The sequence below is a fragment of the Aedes albopictus genome, chromosome 2 (assembly GCF_035046485.1).
Source record: "Aedes albopictus strain Foshan chromosome 2, AalbF5, whole genome shotgun sequence".
In the NCBI taxonomy this organism is placed as follows: domain Eukaryota; kingdom Metazoa; phylum Arthropoda; class Insecta; order Diptera; family Culicidae; genus Aedes; species Aedes albopictus.
In genome coordinates, this window is record NC_085137.1 from 507,138,069 (window position 1) to 507,161,199 (window position 23,131).

General features: G+C 40.6%; 1 protein-coding gene across 1 annotated transcript in view; it reads right to left on the reverse strand.

The window, feature by feature from the left end:
- The window catches only part of LOC109413053 (uncharacterized), a 554,573-nt gene that overhangs the window by 307,837 nt on the left and 223,605 nt on the right, over positions 1-23,131 (reverse strand). The window contains exon 3 of the mRNA XM_062854506.1: positions 13,056-13,162. Coding sequence (XP_062710490.1) covers positions 13,056-13,162 — 107 coding nt within the window. The remainder of the gene's footprint in view (positions 1-13,055; positions 13,163-23,131) is intronic.

Genomic DNA, 23,131 nt, shown 5'->3' on the forward strand with positions numbered 1-23,131 from the left:
GAGGCTCAAAAATCAAAAACCAGATAAATGATATGATCTATGATGCCATGAAATGGATTTCTGTTAAACGTATGAAAGTACGATATTCATCAACATGTCACTTGAGTTGTGTTGAAATGTGTTTTCGAAGGCACGAGAAAGGCACCATCACCGCTAGGTTGATTAATTAGGGTTTTTTTAAATAATGTTGTCCACCAGACACACCGTGGCGTAACGAATGACGAATGACAAAGGAAAGTGGACCCATAGGTTGATACCGATGGTAGAGAGTTGGATTAATAGGCGCCATGGGGAAGTAACATTCCACCTGACACAGGTCCATTCAGGCCATGATTGCTTCCGATAGTATCTACACCGTTTCGGGCATGCAGGTTCTCCCGAATGCCCTGTTTGTGCTGGTTTAGAAGAAAAAACCGGAACACGATGTGTAGGGATGAGTTGGGCGAGAACGCCGTTTCAACGGCTATCATCCACATCGTCGGTAGCGCGTGGACTCGGAGAATGGCTAGTTCAGATGCGGCGCAAGCGGTGGTCCAGGGATTCGGAGTCGGCTTCGTAGGTCATACCGGTGCCTTGCGGTCAAAATCGACCCCTACAGCGATTAAGTGGCCGCGGAAAGGAAGTCCTGGTAGCGTTGCAGTCGTGGCGTCGGTCTACTGGGTCAGATCTGAACCTGCGGTTGGAGAGGGGTCCCCGATAAAGGCCGGGGCAGGTGCAGACCCTACTGTCAGCTACCTTCTGGTGCAGCTGATAGGGCCTGAAGGGTAGTGATACCCTTTCCTTCATCTGGCCAGAACTGGTTGTACGTGGGCATCAGTTCTTGGAAACAGTTGGGTGCGAGCATGAAGTTAACCCTGCCCGCTTTCCGAGGACAAAAGGACTGGTGAGGACCAGTCGGGAAACTGGCTAAGCGCCAGCATTTTATCGTGATGGACTCTCCAAAGCGAGCCATCGAAGTTCGTTGCTGTTGGCTACGCAGATAACCTTGAGGGTGTGATGTGCACTAGTCCCTCTTGATGGTTCCGGAGAGATGAAGGGTTAAGCGACCATAGGAATGTTGTTTAGTGGCTCCATCGTCGATGTCATCAAAAGCCGCTAGCGACAGAAATTCCAGAGCGAAAGTGGATTTGGGTCGGCCACACTCTATATGTACAAGAGCGGGAAGGAAATCTGCAAATAAGGGTAAGATTGGAACCCAGCAGGGCATCGCTGTAGAGGCAGATGCAGAGGCTCATGGCCGCGCAGCCTCAACAACGAAATCAAGCAAATCGACAGAAATTTGACCTGGTTGGTCACAGGTCAAGGTGATGGCTATCAATCGCCCAGGATGGAGATCTTTCAATTCGGCCCTCTGCACCACCATGGGCGCTCAGGACTTAAAGTAATAAGTAGTATACTTCGGACAACACAGTAAACCACGTTTCGACCCTTAAAAACACATTTAAAAACAACACATCTTTGAGACCGAATCATATCAGCAGCAAAAAACGACCACAAAACCTCAATCCATACCCTTGTTTGCAAACTTGTCCTAAGCAGCAGCAGCTGGCCACCCCAGATGACCAAAAACCAAACTCCTGCGAGTCAAATCCCAAACTACACGCCCAATATATTCCGGGAGTTTTGACGAGGGTTCAACACTGGGGACCCGCCGCCCGCGCTGGGACAACAGTTCATCTATTATTTTTCTTCTCATTTTATTTCCACAATCACCCGCGCGCTACCAGACCCGGCAGTCAATTTTGACGAATAGTCCTCTATTGTTTCTGATATTGATGAGGGTCGTCGTGGGGCGGGACTGCGTTTCGGTTGGCTTCACACCCAGTTAGCCTTTGGTGTGCGCGTGCAGTGGCCCACTGACTGACTGGCCCCAGCCTCCATCCAGAGTGGTAGTGCGTGCGACAACTGACTGACTGACTGACTGACTGCCAACGCGCATAGAAGAGTGATTGATTAAATCTTCCGGAAGAGTTTTGATCACCTTTGTTGCCGTCGTCGTCATTCGAGGGGACAAAGTTAGGCAAATCGATTAAATTTTCGGAACCCCTTTTCCGGGGAAGCTTTGGGAGCGAGACTTGATGGGATTCGTAAATTAACATGCCAAAGACGGGCGAGGCAGAGTGGAATAAATTGCATGATTGAGCACATAATTAAGGATTTTTTTTTCTGGGGAGTTTTTAAAGAGTACTAGTGACGGATGCATGCAATTCAAAAAAACGTCCCTAGTTGTCGAATATGCAAAACAGGGGTATTATCTGTAGTCTTTTGACGATGTCATTTAGAATTACAGTGGCGTTTCGGTTTTATCACTAGTCGTTTTAATCACTACTCGCTCAAATTCACGGTTTTCTGTTCGGTTTTATCACGATTTTCATTTCGTTTTTATCACACTTGTTTTAAAACATTCCGAAATCAAAATAAAATTAATACAGCATTGTCCAGTCCACCAAAACAGTTAATAAATATAAGCTACGACTTTTATATTTTGCAGCTGAACAATTTTATAAAAAAAAAATTACATTTATTTCTCGTTTCGCCAAATTCACGGTTGCGTTTATATCACGGTAAAATTTTTTTTGAGCGTGATAAAACCGAAAAACCACTGTACAATTGTGTAGGTTAACTCAAACTATAAATGGCGTCGAACTACCAGTGTTTCATACCATGAGACATAAATCATTCCATAATGGAAACTACATATGTAAATTGGCTCTGTACATTCCATGCTCAATGCAGTAAGCGGAATATTTTTAAGTTCAGTTTCCACACTTGAATAGCACTAATAAAACACCCGTTTCACCGACTATTATTTCTACTAGAAAAGAGCGCCACACAAATGACCGTTCACCGCTTCATGTACCCGCAAGCTCACCGGGTCTATTAGTGCGATTAAATTTCCATCAATTAGCTATCACACCAACCGCCGCAACCAGGTGCCTAAAAATTCTCATCGATAGCTCATCAAACGGCATCACTTTCCTCAGACTACTCCCCAGATTTCCACTTCCGGTCGCTACCAGAAACCTGTCAATGTGCTTCCTCTGTCAGCATCATGTCCCAATCATAGAGCAGCCACTTCACTATGCTTTCTGCCTGCGATGAGACGCCAAAACGACGACATTGATGACCATTAGCGTCCGTCCGATAATAATAATAATAATGCCAAAAGCAATATCTCCTCGTCATTCCATTGATAGCGCGCGAAATGTTGTCTGGTGGCCAAACGTGCACGGGTCATCATTATCGTCGTCCGTCCCAACCTCATGATAGTATTTATTCGCAATCAAATAAATTTCAAAATATTTTGATTGTCTGTATTTTATTGCGAATGTCCTCGTCGTTCGAAATTTGCGGCTGGAACTAAATGTTGGCATTGATATGGTTCTGTGAGGCTGGTTGGTTTTGCTGTCGTTGGCTGGTTATCCAAAGAAAGATAGAAAACACGTCAATCGGATGTTGTTCTGGCTAATTCATTGTCAACAAATGAATCAATCAATAGTCGGAGAAAAGGATTTTTCTTTGCATTTTTTCCTTACAATGACCCGTCTTTTTCTCGGCTTTACTATGCATAGAATAGAATTGTATATATGTATCTTTATGTCTGTTATATGAAAAGAGAGAAATTCACAAGGTTTTGATTTGATGGATTCGATGATCGGGAATTCACTACACGCCATTTAATCGAAACGTATTGATTAAAAATAATCTTAACCCTTATGTGGCCGGCAGGGTACCCGGGTACCCAGCACCTATTTAAAATACACAGTGTAGAAAAAAGCAAAAAGTTTGCCGGCCACATAACGGTTAAACAAAAAAAAAAACGATATGCGCAGTTCATTGGACAAAACTTCAGGTAAAATGCTGAACAAATAGAGTCGGATGACCACTGTTATCCAAAAGTCAGATACTTATGGCGCCTTCAAATGATGTATTAGGGGATTTTTTTTATTACCCTACGGGTTTGGGCCGAAGGGTCTCAGATTTTCATGAAACTTTTTTCCACAGGCAGGGCTCATGGATATATGAACAAAAAAAAATCGAGGAAAATTCAGGTGGATTTTTTTTGCTTTCCCCTGACACTACTTACTTTGAAAAATCATAACTCAAGAACGAAGCATCGTAGAAACAAAGTTTTTTTTTAAGAAAATGAAAGCAAATTTTCTCAGAAATCCAAAAAAAAAAATATGAACTGGAAAAAGTTTCCCACAAAATTTTCCACAGTTGAGAAAATTCGTAAAGAAAAGCCGGAAAAACTATGCCCGAACTTGTGGAAAATGTTAGAAAAAATATTTTTGTGAAGGTTATTTTATAAGCTTTAATCGCTGAAATTTTTGGAATGCCCTTTTTTTTCGTTTTTGAGTTATGGCCAATTTTATTGAAAATTGTCCAAATGTGCCATAAAAGCCTTTTCTTTGAAAAATCATAACTTAAAAACAAAGCATCGTAGAAACAAAGTTAAAAAAAAATGAAAGAAAATTTTCTCAGGAATCCTAAAAAATATGAAATGGAAAAAGTTTACCACAATATTTTTCACCCTTGAGAAAATTCATAAAGAAAAGCCGGAAAAGCTATATCCGAACTCGTGGAAAATTAAAAAAAAAAAATATATTTTTGAGAAGGTAATTTCATAAGCTTTGATCGCTGAAATTTTTGGAATGCACTTAATTTTCGTTTCTGAGTTTTAACAATTGTTGTGAAAAATGAGCACATAATATAGGCTTGCATGGTCATTTTCACATATGTATTTAACCATAACTCAGAAACGAGAAAAAAGTAAATTCCAAAAATTTCAGCGACCAAAGCGGTCAAGTAATTTTATAACATTCCCAAAAATATTTTTTTGAAAATTTTCCACGAGTTCGGACATAGTTTTCCGGATTTTCTTTATGAATTTTCTCAACCGTGGAAAATTTTGTGGAAAACTTTTTCCACTTCATATTTTTTTTGGATTCCTGAAAAAATGTGCTTTCATTAAAAAACTTAGTTTCTACGATGCTTCGTTCTTGAGTTATGATTTTTCAAAGTAAGTAGTGTCAGAGAAAAACAAAAAACTTTCACCTGAGTTTTCCGGGAAAATAGGCGACCCTGAATTTTCCTCAATTTGTTTTGTTCATATATCCATGAGTCCTGTCTGTGGAAAAAGTACGATATTAAAAAAAATGCCCATTAGACAAATACAGTCTTCTACAAAGTTGTTTCTGATGAGTTCTGATGGCCCTCTTTTCAGTGTACATGAAAATTAGATTGGTCCATATTAAAAAAAAACTTTTCTATTTGCAAGAACAACTAACTACATACATTCTTCAGCAAAGTTGTAGATATGAATTTTGAGCAAGTTCGCTGAAGACAGTTTGATGCAGCTTTAACCATCTAATACAAAACCCCCCCCTTTAGACGGGGTATAGTTTGAGCATTTTTGTAATTTTTGTTTCGTGGAAATCATTTTTTTTTATATTTTTGGCTGATATTTAGGACTATTTTGTATATCTCAAAATGGTTTTTGGTATATTTTAAAGCGTATTTACATTTTTTAAAAATCATTGAAAAATTGATGTTTTAGTCACCTTTTAGAAGTCATTGTTTATTTTGTATTAAATCGCTAAAATCAACATATTTTAAAATTTTCCCAAATCATTCTACCCGAGTTTAATAGTTTAAGGGAATCGAATACACTCTAAAATTACTTTCCTTAAAGTTACAAGGAAAGTAAAATTTTCTATGAAAAAAAAAATAAAATAAAAATATTTCAATAATAATCAATTATCATAAAATCTCAAAATGTTTTCATCAAAAAAAAATCCGTATTCCAAATAGGCTTCCAGGAAAAATATAAAAGTGTGGGGATGTTCAAAAATAAAAATTAGAAAAATTAAAAACTATAATTCACGAAATCGAGAAATAAAAAGAATCATCTTCCAAAACATGTTTAAATTGATTTTAGATGAAGAAAAATGATATTTAGATCAAAATGAAAAAATTGGGTATTAGAGGGTTAAAATTGATCAATCTAGAGCCACGCTCCCAACCTTGGGGGCTGTCCATTAATTACGTAAGGTTTTATGGGGGGAGGGGGGGTTTGAAAAATCTTACGTGCCATACAAAAAGATTTGGGTTCTCATACAAAAAATCTTACAAGGGGGGGTGGTGGTGTCGGAAAATCGTGAAAATCGCCTTACGTAATAAATGGACAGCCCCTTGGCTCTCGCGACCCCCCAGTCTGTCGTCACCGCACTTTTCGTAAAACAATCGAAGTGTGCCTGCAAGCGGCTGGGGGGTCGCGAAACGAAGGTTGGGAAGCTATGATCTAGAGATATAAAGGTTGTTTCTGACTAAAGAGCATTTGAAAAAACGTCCTTTTTTGCGTGTAAATTGCCGCTATCTGTTTTGAATGAACGATTAGATTATTTTTTCAAAAATAATAGTTTATAAAAAAACGATTTAACGGGTTGGAGCAATTATAAATAATATTACTTGCCACCATACAAGTGAAGAAATATATTTATAAACTTTTTAAAAACTAGAATGGTGTTATTTTTGTGACTGGAGGAAGAAAAGTAGTTGTTTTTTTTTAGAATAACATAGAACAATGCGCAATTTTTTTGTCTTTTTAATCAAAAATCGAGAAAAAATAGTTAGAAGTACTTACTTGACAAATTTTGAGACTGGAAATCAGCTTTCTACAGGAAACAAATCGAAGGGTAAAGTTTTTGAAAAAAAAACTGAAATAATATGACATCTAACATAGATTCGCGATGCATATCACTCTCAGTGTATTTTTCTATTAGTCCTTGAAATGTCCTCAGCCTTTCCGATGATATTGTTTCAATCCGAATCGTTTTCGAGTTATAATTCGGCTACACTACAATTCACTGAAGCAGAAAATGTATTCAGATAATTCGTTAATTCAACACTTAAATGCTTGGAAAATATCATGTATACAAAATTTTGTATTTCGATTATTTGAAACACTTTTATGATGTTTTAGCATTCCTTAGGAAATTTTCTTCTTCTAGTCATTTCATTGACAGTTTATTAGCTATTTCTTCCGACAATATCTCTGAAAATTCTTCCGGTATTTATTTTTGGGAATTTTCTCGGCAATTTGTTTGGAAGATCATTTGAAGCTTGTTGAGCATTTTATTAGGGGATTCCCCTGGCAATTATATTGGGGAATCCCTCAGTAGTGCTTTTGGAAATTTAAACTGCATTAAATCTCAATTTTATCAAAACATTTCAAGGCAAATATTTTGTAAATTCTCTCGGAAATGACTTTGCAAACTTTTGCGGCAATCAATTTGAGAATTGCCTTAAAAATATCATAAGATGTTTATTCGGCACTTATTTTGAAAATTTGATCACCAAGTCTTTTGGATTATTTTCGTTAGTTTTTCACCAATCACTTTGATAATTTCTCATACACTTTTTTTAAGTTTCTTCAGAAATGCTTTTGGTATTTTATTTGTAAGAATTCTCTAGATATCTTTTTTCTTTTCTCCAGCTTTTCCTCTGGGACTTCCTTCGAAAATGATTTTGGAAACTTACGTGGCAGTGACTCTGTGGGAATTTCTTTGCAATTTCTTTGGAAATTTCTTCGGCAACTCTTCTTGAAATTCCTCTGGCAATTTTTTCGTTAATTTCTTTGAGGATTTCTTCATCAATATCATTCGGTATTCCTTCAGCAATGTATGAGTAACTCCTTTTAAAAATCTTCCAACACTTTTTAGAAGCTCCTCTCCTTGACTAACTCTTTGATTAATTCCAATGAGAGTTCTTGAGATATTTTTTGTAAATTCTTCAGTTATGCATTCTTTGGAATTCCTGTGGCACTCTCTTTGGGAATATATTAAAGAATATCATGAACAAAGTGGAAATTGAAAATTTCATTGTTAATTTATTTTTTGGGAAACTTCTACGGTAATCAATTTGAAAATTCCTTCGTCTTTTTAAACATTGTAGCTGCAATTATTTTGGCAGTTTCTGTGAGCATTCCTTCAGCAAGTTTCCTTGAGACAATTTTTTTGGATTATGTTAATTTTGTTTCGTAAATTCCTTTGAGGAAAGTTTTGGGATTTACCGGCATTGTTTTTGGACAATGGTTCCGAAATTCCATTGGAAATTCCTCAAACAAATCTTTTCGATTTTTTATTTCGAATATTCTTCGCCATATTCTTTGAAAATTACTTTGGAAATTTCGTTGCGAGTTCTTTCGGAAATGTCTACGACTTTGGTTGGTTAATTCGCTTAGAAATGCTTTCGTAAGTTATTTAGGTATTGCTTTGGTAATTATTATAGCAGTTTCTTCCTTTCTTTGGAAATATCTTTGAAATAAGAAACTTCTGTCGATAATTGCTTTGCTAATATTCTCTTCCTTTTGAGATTCTTTAGGAATTCCTCAGGCATTTTTTTGGAATTATTCCTTTGCGAATTCCTGAGGAAATTTATTCGGAAATATCATTTTTTTTTTGGCAATCCATCGGATAATCCTGAGCAAATTATTTCAGCAATTCCCAATGAAAATTCCTCAGCTTTCAAAGTTAGTTTTATAGGATTAGCCCAAATAATTCCCAAATAATATGCCGAAAGAAATATGGATGACATTTATTAAAAAAAATGATCAAGTCATTTCGAAATGAGTAGCTGAATGAATTTGTATGTGAATTGACAATGATGTTTCCTATAGAGTTTACAAAAAAAAATGCAAAAATAGGAAATTTTTAAAAGACAATTCACACCGTCTTCAGCCAGAGGTTGCACAGACTGTACACATTACTTACACTAGACAACGGACAACACAAGAAGAATTGTTTTTGAAATCTTCAACAGAAATTTCAAAAAATTGGTTTGTCCTAGCAATTTCCAGAGAAATTGAGGAACAAATTCCAAATGCATTACTGAAAAAAAAATACAGAGCAATTGCCAAAGAATTTATTTAAAAAAATCCCAAAGGAAACCTTGCAGGAATTTTTTGAAGGAATAACCAAATCATGTTCCAAATATTTTGCAGAAATAATTACCAAATGCATTACCGAAAGGATTCTTAAAGAAACTGCGCGCGACATTCTCAAATAAATTGCCGAGTAAAGGATTCCCTAATAGAACACACAGTGGCAGTGCTGTTATGGTAAAATTAGAACTGGGTAGGTATTCAAGATTCTCAAATTTTAGCGCCCCTCTATATTGGTAAACTCCCGCAGGAATGACTTCAAATAAATGATTTTTTTTGTGCGATAACTATAACGGGAAGGGCATTCTTGCAGGTATTACTTCTGTGAGTTCAAAGTGTAGAATTAGCATTAGTTAAAATACACAGAAATAAAAACCAAAAAAAAAAATATTCTGTGAGTTCAGCAATATTTTTTCCCCTGTACTGCTCATGAATTTTCTCCATGATTCTCCAGGCATACCGCCAAAAATTCTTTTAGGGGTTCCTTCAAGATTTATATTTTTCACGATTTTTTATAGAAACAAGATTATCGCAGGATTTCCTTGAATGATTCAAGCAAGATTTGTTCAAAAAATTTTCCTAGGATTCCTTTGGCGATTATTTAGGAAATTCCTTCAAGAGTTGCCACGGAAATTTGTGCATGTATTCATTCAAATGTTTCTGCAAAAATTTTTGTAAGAATTTTCCAACACAATTCTTTTGGAAAGTTTACAATGATTTTAGAAATTACTCCAAGGTTCCTCAAGGAGTTGCTCTTCAAAAAATGCAATTCCAGGAAAAAATTGGCAGAGATTCGCGGATTATTTCAGGGATTTATTAAAAAATTTCTCTAGAGGTTTCCTTTAGAAATGCAGATGTTTTCCCGGAACCCTCTCAGGAACTATTGTTGAAATTTCTCCAGAGTTTCGTTAGTTCATATACCATATATTAAGAGATTTGCTCAGGCATTCATTTAAAATTTTCATTAGAAAATTTTCAAGAGATTCTTAAAGTCCCTCCAGAGATTTTTTCAGAAGTTTCTCCATGGATTGCTTAGGGTTTATTCTGACCTAAGTTCAGACCTTAATTCAAGTGTACTTTAATATTTTTTCCGGCGCTGTTTTAGAAATTTCTCAAAGACTCTCTCAGCAATTTCTACAGAAATTACTATTCGTTGACATTTATCAAAGAATTTAATACCTGCAGAGGGTTCTCATGTTGTTTTAAGATTCTTAAAAAAAATGTTCAGAAATTCAAACAGAAGTTCTCTTAAACTTTTTTCCAGGATGTTTATTGTTTCTGCAGGATTTTCTTCAGTAACATTCCTTCAGAGATTTTCAGCGATTATCCCTGAAGAAATTGCAAGACAATTTTTTCTGTGAATATCTCCAGGAGTGTTTCTGATAATTCCTTCAGAAATTCCTCCAGGGATCCCAAAGAAATTTATTGATGGATTTATGCAAAAATTCCACCAGTACCTTTGTCTGCAATTTCTGCAAGAGTGTTGGCAGACATTTGTAATAGATTCCTTCAGAATGAAAAACTTCTTCACGGGTATCTGCAGGACTCCTTTCAACATGAATAAAGGTGGTATCATCAGGTGTTTCTTCAGGTTCTTATCCAGAATTTGTCTAAGAATCGCTCCAGAAATTTCTCAAGACTTTCTTCTAGAAAACTCTGAAGTTATATCAATGAGTTTTTTAAGAAGGGATTCCTGCAGACAATGATCCTGGAATTTGTTTGGAATTTATAGCAGAGATTCTTTATAGATTTTTTCCAGGTATTTTTGTGCAGTGTGGATGAACACAGGAGCAATTTCCAAAACTAATTCGTGTGGGAATTTCTCATTGAATTCATAGTGGAACCCTTAGAATAATTTCCGAAATAAAATCTTTGTAAGATTTTTTTGAGAATTTTTTAAACGAATTTCTGAAAAACTTCATGACAGAGCTGTTGATGAAATCCCGCATTGAACTTCCTGGAGAAATTCCTTAAGCTCTGAAGATATTCTTGAATGAATTCCTGACGGAATATCAGGAGAAATCTGAGGGGGAATTTTTGAAAAAAAAATCTGAAGTTATTTTTCAAGAAATCTACAGTAAAATTTTCGCAAAATCTCATGAAGAACTTTAGAATAAATATCAAGAGAAATATATTTAAAAAAACCCTTTAGAAGTTTTACAAAAATTCCAGCAGGAAATTCGAAGATCTTCCTGGAAAATTATCTAGATAAATTCCCCGGAAAAGCCTTGGGTGGAATTATCTGAAAATTTAATAGGTAAGCTTTGAGAAAATACCTAAAGAAATCCTTGAATAAAATTCCTCAACGAGTCTTTATAAGATTTTCCAAAGATATCCGCGGGGAAATTCCAGGAGGTATTTCAAACTTTTGATTTTATGAAGGAATCGCCAGAAAGCATTTCCGAAAGTACTCCTGAAGCAATTTGTAGACATATTTCTGAAGAAATTCCTGCATAAATTTTTAGGAAACATTTCTAAATAAATTCTTCAAAGAATTCGTAGGAATTTCTTGGAGTTAGCTTTTAAGAAAAGCTTCGTAGCCGTGCGGATAGGGGCGTCAGTCGTCTAGCCGTGTCGTGTGCTCCGGACTGTGGGTTCGATTCCAGCTACAGTCGGGGAAAACTTTTCGTCAAACGGGAAATTCTCCACTGATCCACTGGATGTTTCGAGTGTTGTCCGTTGTCATATGTTAGTGTTCGTTCAGTCTGTGCAGCCTCTGGTTGAAGACGATGCAGTATCTTTTTTTAAACGCCGGACGAACTTATGGGGTAATATACGGTGAAATATCCGAAGGAAATTTCTGTATCTCCAGGAGAAAATCCTGCAGGATTTCCTGGATGAATCCCCGTAGAAGTTACTGGACACATTAACCCTCTAATACCCCTCTCTAGTGGACTTCCTGAACGAATTTCTGAATTAATCTCTAGAATTTTTTTTGAAGAGACCAGTGCAAGGATTTACGAAAGAATCTTTGAAGGAATTTCTGTAGAAATTTGTAAAGAAATCCCAGGAAAGTTACGTTTTGGGGTGAACATAGATCCTTTCGGTACGAGAAAGACAAAAAGGGATAAAGTGGTCTGAGGTGCTTCTAAACTCCTCTACGTGATTTATGAACACTGAACAGTTTCTAAATAAAACTTCCAAAACGCATTTTTTACAATACCTATATGATGTGCATAGCTCATTGCGTCGATGAAAAACCACTATCACAATAATCATCGCACCGTAAATGTTGTTGACATTGAATGACTGACAAGACACAAACTCGCGAGATAAGAAAAAAAAAGTTGACGGAAATCATTTCTCTCGTCGTGACATTTGAAACAAATGAGTGTCGTCGGCTTCCAGCTCCAAACTTGAAGCGAGAGAAAACGAATTAATGCGATCCATCCTGCCTGCGACACTGAGGCTGTGGCTTCCATTGCATATCCTATCTGCTGTATATCTGCTGCTACTGATCCCGGGTAATTTAAACTTTTTTTTCCAGCCAGTCCCCTGTCATCATCATTGGTGAAGTCACCACGACTGCGGGATACACGGAGAGTACGTACGAATACGTTATCAGATTGTTTGTGTCTTCTTTCGTCCGACGACGACAACGACGGCCATCATAAAGAGCTATATAGCAACTGGCTGATTAACGAGCGGATAATCGCAGCACAGAAGATAAACGTGAGTTTTTTGCATCCAAAAGTTTTCCCTGACAATCAATCTGACGTCCGTCTGCTGGCAGTGCTTTCTTCTTTTTTTTTGTGAATGACTTTTGAAGAATGGTACAACGATGCGATGGATAACGAGTTGGATTGTAGTTGGTAAATTGAGTTATGAACCATTTCAGAATGCTGTGCTGTGAAATTTCAATACAGGGAATAATTGACCATTTCCAGAAGATGCAAATAACTTTCTTGGAGAGATGTTTGGTATGATTGTTCGATTCTCACATAACATAATTGTTAGAAATTGTTCAATCACCAGGTTTTCTCAATTCACATAAATAATAAATTTCGTGTATGGAACTCGAGTCTGTAGAGCAATTTTTGATTAGCAACAATTGGTACATTTATTTATATTTAAATTTAAAACAAGTTTTTTAATCACAGTGCTGACCTACCTTTGTTAGCCCGGCTCTGCTGGCGCTCGTCCTCCTCCAGGGCCTGCAGAACAGCCGACTTGGCCAAGCTCGGAGGCTTGGTCGTCGACGGATCGTCAAAGTCAATTCTGAAAAAAAAAACAAAACGAAAAAATTGATGGTAAAAAAGTTGAATCACAATGGCTGCATTTTAGTGGCAACAATCTGAGTGAAAGCATTTTCCACTAGAAAGATCTAACGACAATCAGCCTAGGAGCGCCATGGTGATACCGTCATTATAACTGTCTGATATCCGTTTTGCAACGTCGCTGTTGTCGTCGGCTTGCACACTCTCGACTCCCATTCGATTTAATCCAAGTGCAGAATACATCCCATTTCGAGTGTTTCTGCCGTTATTGGAGGTGGAGCAGCTATGTTGTCCAAGCCCCAATGTACATACGAATGCCATAAATTCATCCAAATCCAGTCCTTCGAGAGTTCGCATGAGTACAGAGCACACATCTGAGACTGCATGGGATTCCCCTTGAAACAGTCGTTGTTTGCATATGAGTTTTGCAAGTTGGAAATAAATCACATTCCTTCCCGGGATTCATGGTTATTTGTTCGGACACTGACTCTGACTGTGCCGGGCGGCGTCATCGTCATCGTCGTGAGCGACTTCATACGAAATACAGTGGGAATAAGCCGGTCGGAAAATGCATTTCCATCTCTTGTTGCTTATGAGTACATTCGTTGGACCAGACGGAGTGGCCACCTTACGCTTCAAACGCATAAACAGATATCTACTGGCATGGCGGGCAGAAACGTTGCTGGTACGTTGCGATGGTAGAGATGGACTTTTTCCTAACATAACTTTTGCGATCCCATGAGGCTGACATCCATCGGAAGGTTCGGCTTTGATTCAGTCTCTGAAATCGCTTCTGGGTGACTTTTGGTTGAAAAGTATGATGAGTAATAACACTCTCCAAATGAGCACTGCTTATCACAAATGGCCAGCTGCAAACCATTTTGGAATATTTTGAAAGTTCATAATTCTAGATATGTGTCTTTGGAGATGATGTTGTCAAATTTCTGGCTACAGGATAAACAATTCACACAAAGCAATGTCTCATCATTATTGTTAATAAATTATGCCACTTAAGGATTATTCAGTCTCTTCAAAGTGTACATGTAGTGTTTTTGTTTTCAATGCAATAAGCTGCGTCATCCAGCTTGCTTGAGGTGGACGTCAGGTAAGGTATCAACTACTGCGGACAATTGTTGTCACTTCATCTACGTGAATCCAGTTGGAGGGATATCGCACTAAAGGGAAATGCCAGACCCCTGAAGTCATCAAGGCGACTGCTTGTAATAATGGCACTGTAAAACATAAATCAGGTTTTTGTTTGTTGAAGAAACGTATTAGTTGCACAGATAAACAGGTGTTACTGTTAAAACATTAATCTTTTAAAAACTTTTCCAATTTTGCATATCTTTTGGAAATGTTAATTTCTTGATTTTGCTTTGCCTGACCATGCCATGTGGAAATTACAATGTTGAAAATGCTTTGACATCCATATACACAACAGAAACATGTGCTCGATGAACAAATTGAGATTTGAATCATGAAAGAAACCCACGTAATCCGGTGAGAATCGAACCCACGAGTCCCAATTCGCTCCCAAGCTTTAGAGTCACTTGACTATCTTCGTCGCTAATAGGCGTAGAACTGATCTCAAATCAATAGTCACACATGGTTTTGTTTCTGTTCACAATCCAAGTTTCTTTTTTTTTTATTCTTAATCACTTAACCTAATTTACAGCTCTATTGTCCACTAGGGCACTACGTGAGCGATTTCAATTGACAGTTGTACCTACAGTATTGTACAGAGCCTAGATGTATTCTATTATACTTTATCGAACTGGTTGCCTTTCTGCTGCTTTCACTTTTTTCTACTCTACATGGTAGAATGATGAGCACAAGGATGATAGGTGGCCGTTGTTCCTTTCCAGTCCGATTGGGGGTCCATTATGAGTAGCAGTTCGCCGATGTCCAGGTATCCGGGTCCGTTTGAGCCATGGGGCTCAGAAGAGGATCAATGTCAGCCGCTCTCGGTGAAGAGCAACTGACGAAAAATTGCAAGTGCCGGGGCTGGGAATCAAACCTATGACCATCCGCATATGAAGCGAACGTGTGACCAACTACGCCACGGGCCCCGGCATGTATCCAAATTTCCTCCGGATAGGATTACATGAACTTCTAACACATACATTGTTGTCAAAGCGGGAGAGGAAATAATTTTTAAACTGTCATGAGCTTCGGGCATTGTCTCCAATCACTTATTGGTATGATTTATTAGTTTGCCGTCGGACTCTCGATGGGCCTTCTCAGGAATCCCTCCGAATAAAAGAAATATTTTGTGGATTTTTTCAGAAATGAATTCAAATATTATCAAAAAAATTTCTCCTATGTATCCACCACGGGCTATTAAAAAAATCTGACATGGTTCTTTTTAACCCTTATGTGGCCGACAGGGTGCCCGGGTACCCAGCGTCCATTTAAAAAGCACGGTGTAGAAAAAAGCAAAAAAAATGTCAGACAAATAATGTCGGCTTCTTCCGTATATTGCTTCAGCATTTTCTCTATAATTTATTTCGGAATTTTTGTTAGAGAATCCACCATGTATCTCCAAAAAATCCTCTAGAAAATCTTTAATAAGACCCAAAGATTCCTACTGAAATTTTTTCAGATGTTTTTTAATATTTTTTTGCTGGAGATTCTTTCTAAAATACCTAATAGGATTTCACCATCAATTTGTCCAAGGAAATCACCTACATGTTTCGTCCTAAAAAAATCTGTGGGTTTCTTCAGAAATTACTCCGGGAATTTGATCTTCAAAGCTTTCAATTTTGGTTTTCAGAAACTCCTCCAGTATTTTTGTTCCTGTTTTGTTAAATTCCTTCATAGATTCCCCAGGAAATTTCTCCAAGGCTTCCATATAAAAGGTACTATAACCTGGAATCATTCCAGAAATTCTTCTAGGAATTTATTTAAAGAAACAGAGGATAGGAAATGTCATAAAAATGTTATTTGGTAATTTGCTAATATTTGTTAGAAATTATTATCGATGACTAAATTGATTTTTGATAACTTATCACAATTCTTCTTCTTCTATCGGACTCAATGATCCCACTGGAACTTGGCCTGCCTCTCTTCAACTTAGTGTTTTTTTGAGAACTTCCACTGTTATTAATTGATGGGCTTTCTTTGACTGCCATTGAATAAATTTGTATATTGTGAGACAAGTACAATGATGCACTATGCCCAGGGAAGTCGAGAAAAGTTCCCGACCAAAACGAGTATCGAACTCACCGTCTCTGATTTGGCGATCCAAAGCCTTACCACTAGGCTAACTGGGGATCCCTAATCATAATTATGGATAGGTGATGTAAGTGGACGGAAACTCAGACCGGAAGTGGCGGATATTGAAAATGTCATGACATTTTTTTAATGAAATTCCTTGACATTTCCCATCTTTGATCGGGAATTTCTTCAGAACTATCCACGGAATTTTAGAGAAATACTTAAAATAAAATATATAAGTTCTTCCAGTAGTTTCTTCAGAGAATTTTCCAAAGATTCCTTCACAGATTCGTTCAGGTATTTCTTTGCGAATCAATAGATGTTTCTCCACAGATTTATTCAATAGTATTTGTGCGGTGCACAATGTGGGCAGATCCGGACGGGGAACGGAACCAAAGAAGGGCAGCCGAAATTTGCCACTGGCTAACACCAACAGGCCAGGAAAGTTCAGTTGAACCCGTGTGCAAGTCGGTCCGGTATCCACTACAGGTTACCGGAAAGCTCTGATCGTGGAGCGGACCGATGGGGCACTGAAAATTCCTTGTTGGTGCTCCAGCAACGACTGTTCGGTTGGCACCTTCTGGAGTATTAGTCTGTCCGTGTGCAGTCAAACCGGTATCCACAATCGATTACCACTGGTGGGGTCGAGTTGTGGAGCGATCTGAAAGAACAGCGCTAATTCTCCGGGATTTGCTCGGTTGAGCGGTGGACTGTATCTTGCAGGTAGGCAGCAGCGAGCGGTCGCTTCGCTTCGTCAGTGGAGGCAGGACTGATGGCTTCTCGGTGGGAAAGGAAAACTCCGGTTGGCTTCGCTTTGTAGACGATGTTTATTCGATGACGTTCAAAATAAAACTGATGCGCTTTGCGCTACATGGGTCACTTATATACTAGAAAATTAAGTAGTGTGAGTGAGTGATTGGTACAAAATAGGCTCCTCCCCTTTCAGTTGGAATGCAAAGATAAAACAAAAACAACAAAAAATGACTGATCTGGAAAACGGGAGAAGCTTCTAGAAGGGTTTTACTTTTCTTAAGACTAATTAGGGAAAGGTATTGGCAAACTTATCATTCAAAAGACAAATTACGATGAATGGGGGAACATGGGTCAAATGGGAAGGGGAATGAAGGGAAAGATGGTTCTTTGGGCATTAACATACAGAGTGGATCATACAAAACAAAAAATTGGTCAAAACACAAACAATACAAAAAAAAATAAACGTTCGGAACCGAACATTCTCCCGCCGGGTTTCACTGTGGATCTGTAGATGCGAGAACTTGATCGTTGTCTTCGATTGGAAGTGGTGCGAGTCTGGATACTGAACGACGGTATACCCCAGTAGATGTTTCAACGTCAACTACCCTTACTACTAAATCTTTGCCAGGGTAAACCTTCACAATTCTGCCCAATTTCCATGACTGCGGTGGAAGGTTGTCTTCTTTAATAATCACAATGAGCCCAGGAGTAACGTTTGGAGAACCGTTATGCCACTTAGAGCGAGCTTGGAGCGTGTTGAGATACTCATTCGACCAGCGTTTCCAAAAGTGTTGTCGAAGAGACTGCAAGTATTTCCAACGGGTCAAGCGGTTGACAGGTACATCTTCAAGCGTCGGCTCGGGAATGGCGACCAATTCTCGACCAATAAAAAAATGGCCAGGTGTTAAAGCAGGCGGTTCATGGGTATCCGACGAGTTGGCGAAGAGTGGACGCGAATTAAGTACTGCTTCAATTTGCGTCAGTACAGTACAGAATTCTTCGAAGGTGAGACAGGCGTTAGATAAGACCTTTCGTAAATGGGTTTTCGTACTCTTCACCCCGGCCTCCCACAACCCACCAAAATTGGGTGAGCGAGGCGGGATGATTTTCCAGACAATTTCACGGGCAGAACAGAACTCATCAATCCTTCCCTTGGATTGATCATCTCTGAACATCAGGAACAGTTCATGGAGGTCCGATTTTGCACCTACGAAATTTGTGCCGTGATCGGAATGTAACTCTTCAACTAAGCCTCTGCGGCTCACGAAACGGTGGAGAGCAGCCACGAACGCTGCGGACGATAGGTCGGAAACCAGCTCCAAATGAATGGCCTTGGTAGCGAGACACACAAAAATACAGATGTAGGCCTTCACGCGAACGGACTTCCGGAGACCAACCTTCACGAATACCGGTCCGGCAAAGTCAACGCCGGTTCGAGAAAACGGGGCGGAGGGAACGACACGAGCCTCCGGAAGGCGACCCATCATGGGCTGTAGGCAGCGAGGACGAGATCGGAAACAAGTCACGCATCTCCGCAAAACCTTCCGAATGGTTGATTTAGCGTTAATCAACCAGAATCGTTGACGCATAAGACACATCAACCCTGAAGGACCAAGATGAAGGTTTTCGAGATGCATGTCCCGAATCAGAAGCTCACAAACTGGGCTCTTATTCGGAAGAAGAACCTGGTGGCGAGCTTCATACGGTAGGTAAGAATTCTCCAAACGACCACCTACTCTTAACAAACCGTCCACCAATATGGGATCAAGTGGACCTAAACGACGACTTTTTTTCCCTGACGAAATCAGATTGATTTCGTCCGACAATTCAAGACGTTGGACGACTCCGATAATAGTCATCATGGATTTACGCAATTCAGGAACTGTCAAATGTTTGGATAACACACGATCGGCGTGGCTTGCCCTGCAATTGTTTGCAAACCGTAAGACGTACGCAATCACCCTCTGCAATTTTCGGAATGATCCGAAGGCTTCAAAGAAAGTTACGTCAGGAGAAACAACCGTCGCCGAGACTATTGGCACAATCGGTGTATTATCAGGCACTTCGGATTCCGGAAGTGTATCTGGAATCACAACTTCATACTGGGGCAGCCTAAAAAATGCCGGTCCATTCCACCACAAACTGTTACTGGCAAGAATTTGTGGCAACTGCCCCCTGGACACGACATCGGCTGGGTTATCTTCAGAACGAACGTAAGACCAAGTAAAACCTTCGGTGGCTGAATTGATCTCCATCACCCGATTGCGGACAAAAACATCGTTGGGCAACCTTTTCAACCAGGCGAGGACAATATTGCTGTCAGACCACAAGCAGACGCGTTGAATTTCCATTTTCAACGACTCAACGCATTTGGGAACAAGTCTGGACAGTAATAGAGCGCCACATAACTCTAATCTGGGAATCGTTAAAGGTGACAATGGAGCAATTCTGGATTTACTACAGAGCAATGAAACCTTTACATCGGAACCAGATATAACCCTCAGGTAAATGACTGCTCCGTACGCACGAAGGGAAGCGTCGGCAAACCCATGTACTTCAACACTCTCGACGCTTAGCAAGCCAACGAAGCGTGGGATTTTGACGGAGTCAATATATTTCAGGGATTCTCTAAACGTAAGCCAAGACTGGAGGTTATCGCCTTGCAACGGATCATCCCATCCTAGCTTATCCTTCCACAACTGTTGCATAATTATCTTGGCGAGAACTATAACTGGGGCCACAAGCCCCAAAGGATCGAACAAACGAGCAATTTCGGAGAGGACGACACGTTTCGTTGGAACGGACAACGGTTGGAACGACAACTTACAATGGAAACGAAATTCGTCTTCCTCAGGATCCCACAACAGGCCAAGGGTTTTAATAACCTTGTTCACGTCGGAATCTTCAAACACCAAATACTTTTCGCGGTCTTCCTCGGGAACGGTATCTAGGATGGCTGCGTCGCTGGCACACCATTTATGCACAGGGAAACCTCCGGAATTTAACATGTCGGTTAAATCCGAGCGAAGCTGAATGGCCTGCTCAATGGTATCAGCCCCTGATACCACGTCATCTATGTAGACATCTTCTTCTATTACCTTGGATGCTACTGGGAAACGTTGGCACTCGTCACGTGCAAGCTGCAACAATGATCGAGTGGCCAGAAACGGCGCACTAGCCGTCCCGTAGGTAACGGTTGTCAACTCCAGGATTTGGAGCGGATCATCAGGATTTTCCCTCCAAAATATTCGCTGGAGCCCAGAATGATTTTCGACCACACGAATCCTTCGGTACATTTTGGAGATATCAGCGGTTATCGCGAACCGATGCTTACGGAATCGTAGGATAATGGAAAAAAGTTCATCCTGGACAGTGGGGCCAATCATCAAAACATCATTCAGAGATGGGCCAGTTGTTCGAGCCGAGGCGTCGAAAACAACTCTCAAGCGAGTAGTGGAACTGCTTGGCTTGAGGACGGCATGGTGCGGTAGATAATGAACCAGTTTCCCTGGGGTATCATCTGACTCGGAAATCTGCTTACAATGGCACAACGACTTGTACTCATTAATGAAATCGACATAAGCCTTTTTCAATTCGGGATTCTTGCTGAAGCGGTGCTCCAGGATATGGAAACGTTTCAAAGCTAGATACCGGTTACTGCCTAGTTCACTCACGGATTCCTTCAATGGAAGATGGACGGTGTAGGTACCATCTGGATTTCGAATGGTGGACGAGCTGAAAAGTTGTTCACAATCTTGCTCCTCCTTGGAAACTACGCTACTATTCTCGACCGACTCAACAGACCAAAACTTCTCGATGCATTCTGAGAGCGGCCGCAAGCTGGCCGTGTAGCAGTGCTGATTTTCATCCACGTCCTCAGCACCACCAGCAACGACCCATCCTAGACGAGTCTCCTTGAGTATAGGCAGGTTTTGGCCTAGCACCAAATGGCCGGGAAGCATCAAATCGAAGAACAGCTTAACTCCAATAAGTAACTGCACTTCTCCTGGAGTATGGAAAGTGGGATCAGCAAGCGAAAGACCTGAGGGAATATTCCAAGACCGACAATTCATCTTACGACCGGGGAGGGGACCAGTCACCACATCGGTGACCAAACATTCGATTCGGGCTTGATAATCCTTACAACGGGACCGGAACGACAGTGTTGCCTTTCTGTCGAGCACCGATCGCTTACCGGTAGCTCCAATAACTTCTACATGGGTAGGTACCTGGTCGATTCCCAATCGTTCAACAAACGAACGGGAAACCAAATGTGGTTGGGAACCACAATCGAGGAATGCACGGCAAGGGAAGGAATTTCCATGGCTGTCAAGGACATCAACCATGGCCGTAAGCAATAGAGTGCCATCCGAACGAGGTACCTTTTGGACGGGATTGGAAACAGATGCAACACTTTCAACAGGATTCGGAACTTGGGAACTAACAACAACCTTAGCGGGTTCGGGATTGGGCATTGGATTATCAACAATGGGCTTGGATTCGGGCTTTGGAACTTTGGGCTCGTGTAGCAAGGTGTTATGCCTACCTTGACACTCCTGGCATGATTTGTTGGATGGGCATTTTGAGGAAAGGTGTCCCTTCCTCAAACAGTTGAAACAAAGGAAAAGTTCTCTTACCTTAGTTCTACGTTGGGGTACCGTCAGCGCAACAAACCTTTCACATTTGTAGTTTGGATGGCTCGCACTACAAATCTCACAGGTCGCCTCACTATTAGCTACGGGTGTAGCCATAGCGAACGACTTCACCGGCGGGGACTTCGACGATAGCTTCGGGTTGGACTTCTGACTGGATTCCTTGGCTGACGACGGCTTCGGATGACTGGCTTCGCAACGCTCCAACAGTGAGCATCGCTCCTTCAGGAACATGACGGTGTCTTCATACGACGGGATCTGCTTGTGGGGAATGGTGGTCTCCCACTGCTTCCTCGTTTCGGGATCGAAAGCATCTGACAGCACGACGACGACGAACCTTTCGGAAACTCCTTCCAAATCCTGTTCCAGCAGCCGCAGTCCCTCGACGTGGCGGGTAACTTCATTGAGCAACTCCCTCATCTGCTTGGAGCACTCCTTGGTCATCCGTTTCAGACTCAGTAGGCCATGGATGTGCGAGTCCACTGCTTTCCTTTCGTCTTCGTAAACGTCAAGCAGCAGCTCCCAAGCGTGATCGAAATTGCCATCACTGAGCGTCTTCGGATCGATTATCTTGGCGGCGGACCCACCGGACAGTGCCCTCTCAAGGTGGTGTAACTTGACGGCGTTGGAGTCTCTGGACCGTGACATAATGTCCGAAAAGACCTGCTGGAATCTCGGCCAGTTCTCCGGCTTCCCGTCAAACGAAGGGATTGGAACCGGCAGCGGTTGCTGCTGGACGACTATCTGTGGTGGAAGCTGGGCACTGTTCGCGGGTGCGGACACATTCGTTGGAGGCGGCTGCGGGGTTGCGGACTGGATGAGCGTTTCCACCATCATTGCGGTTTCAGTGTGGTGGTTCTCGAATTGGAGGTAGGTGGCGTCGTTGTCATCCAATTTTTCCGCTGGCAACAACGCGGTGATTTGGTGATGGAAGCTTAGGTATTCTTGGAAATGGGCTTCCAGATTCCGAGAATATACCTTCAGCTGGGCCAGGGTAAACTGGACAACGCCGGCTGCCGAGACGTCTTCAATCGTTTTCCGGATTCGGGTCACTTTGGCCTTCGCCTGGCCACGCAGGTGGATGAGCGTCTTCAGTTCGGCCATTTTATCACTTTTGGTTGGCGTGTGCATCAGCATCCTTCACGCACACGATTTTTCACTTCTTTCTTCGCCCCCTGGGGCACACACACACTTATTGTCTGTTCGAGACCGTACTCGGTCGGTTTTTCTTCAGCCCAAGGCGGGCACACACACACAAGCACTACTCAACTGTCCGTGTCGAAACGTGTATCGACGTGTTTCACTTTTCACAACGTCACTCGCGCGGACTACTTTTCGAAACGCGAACG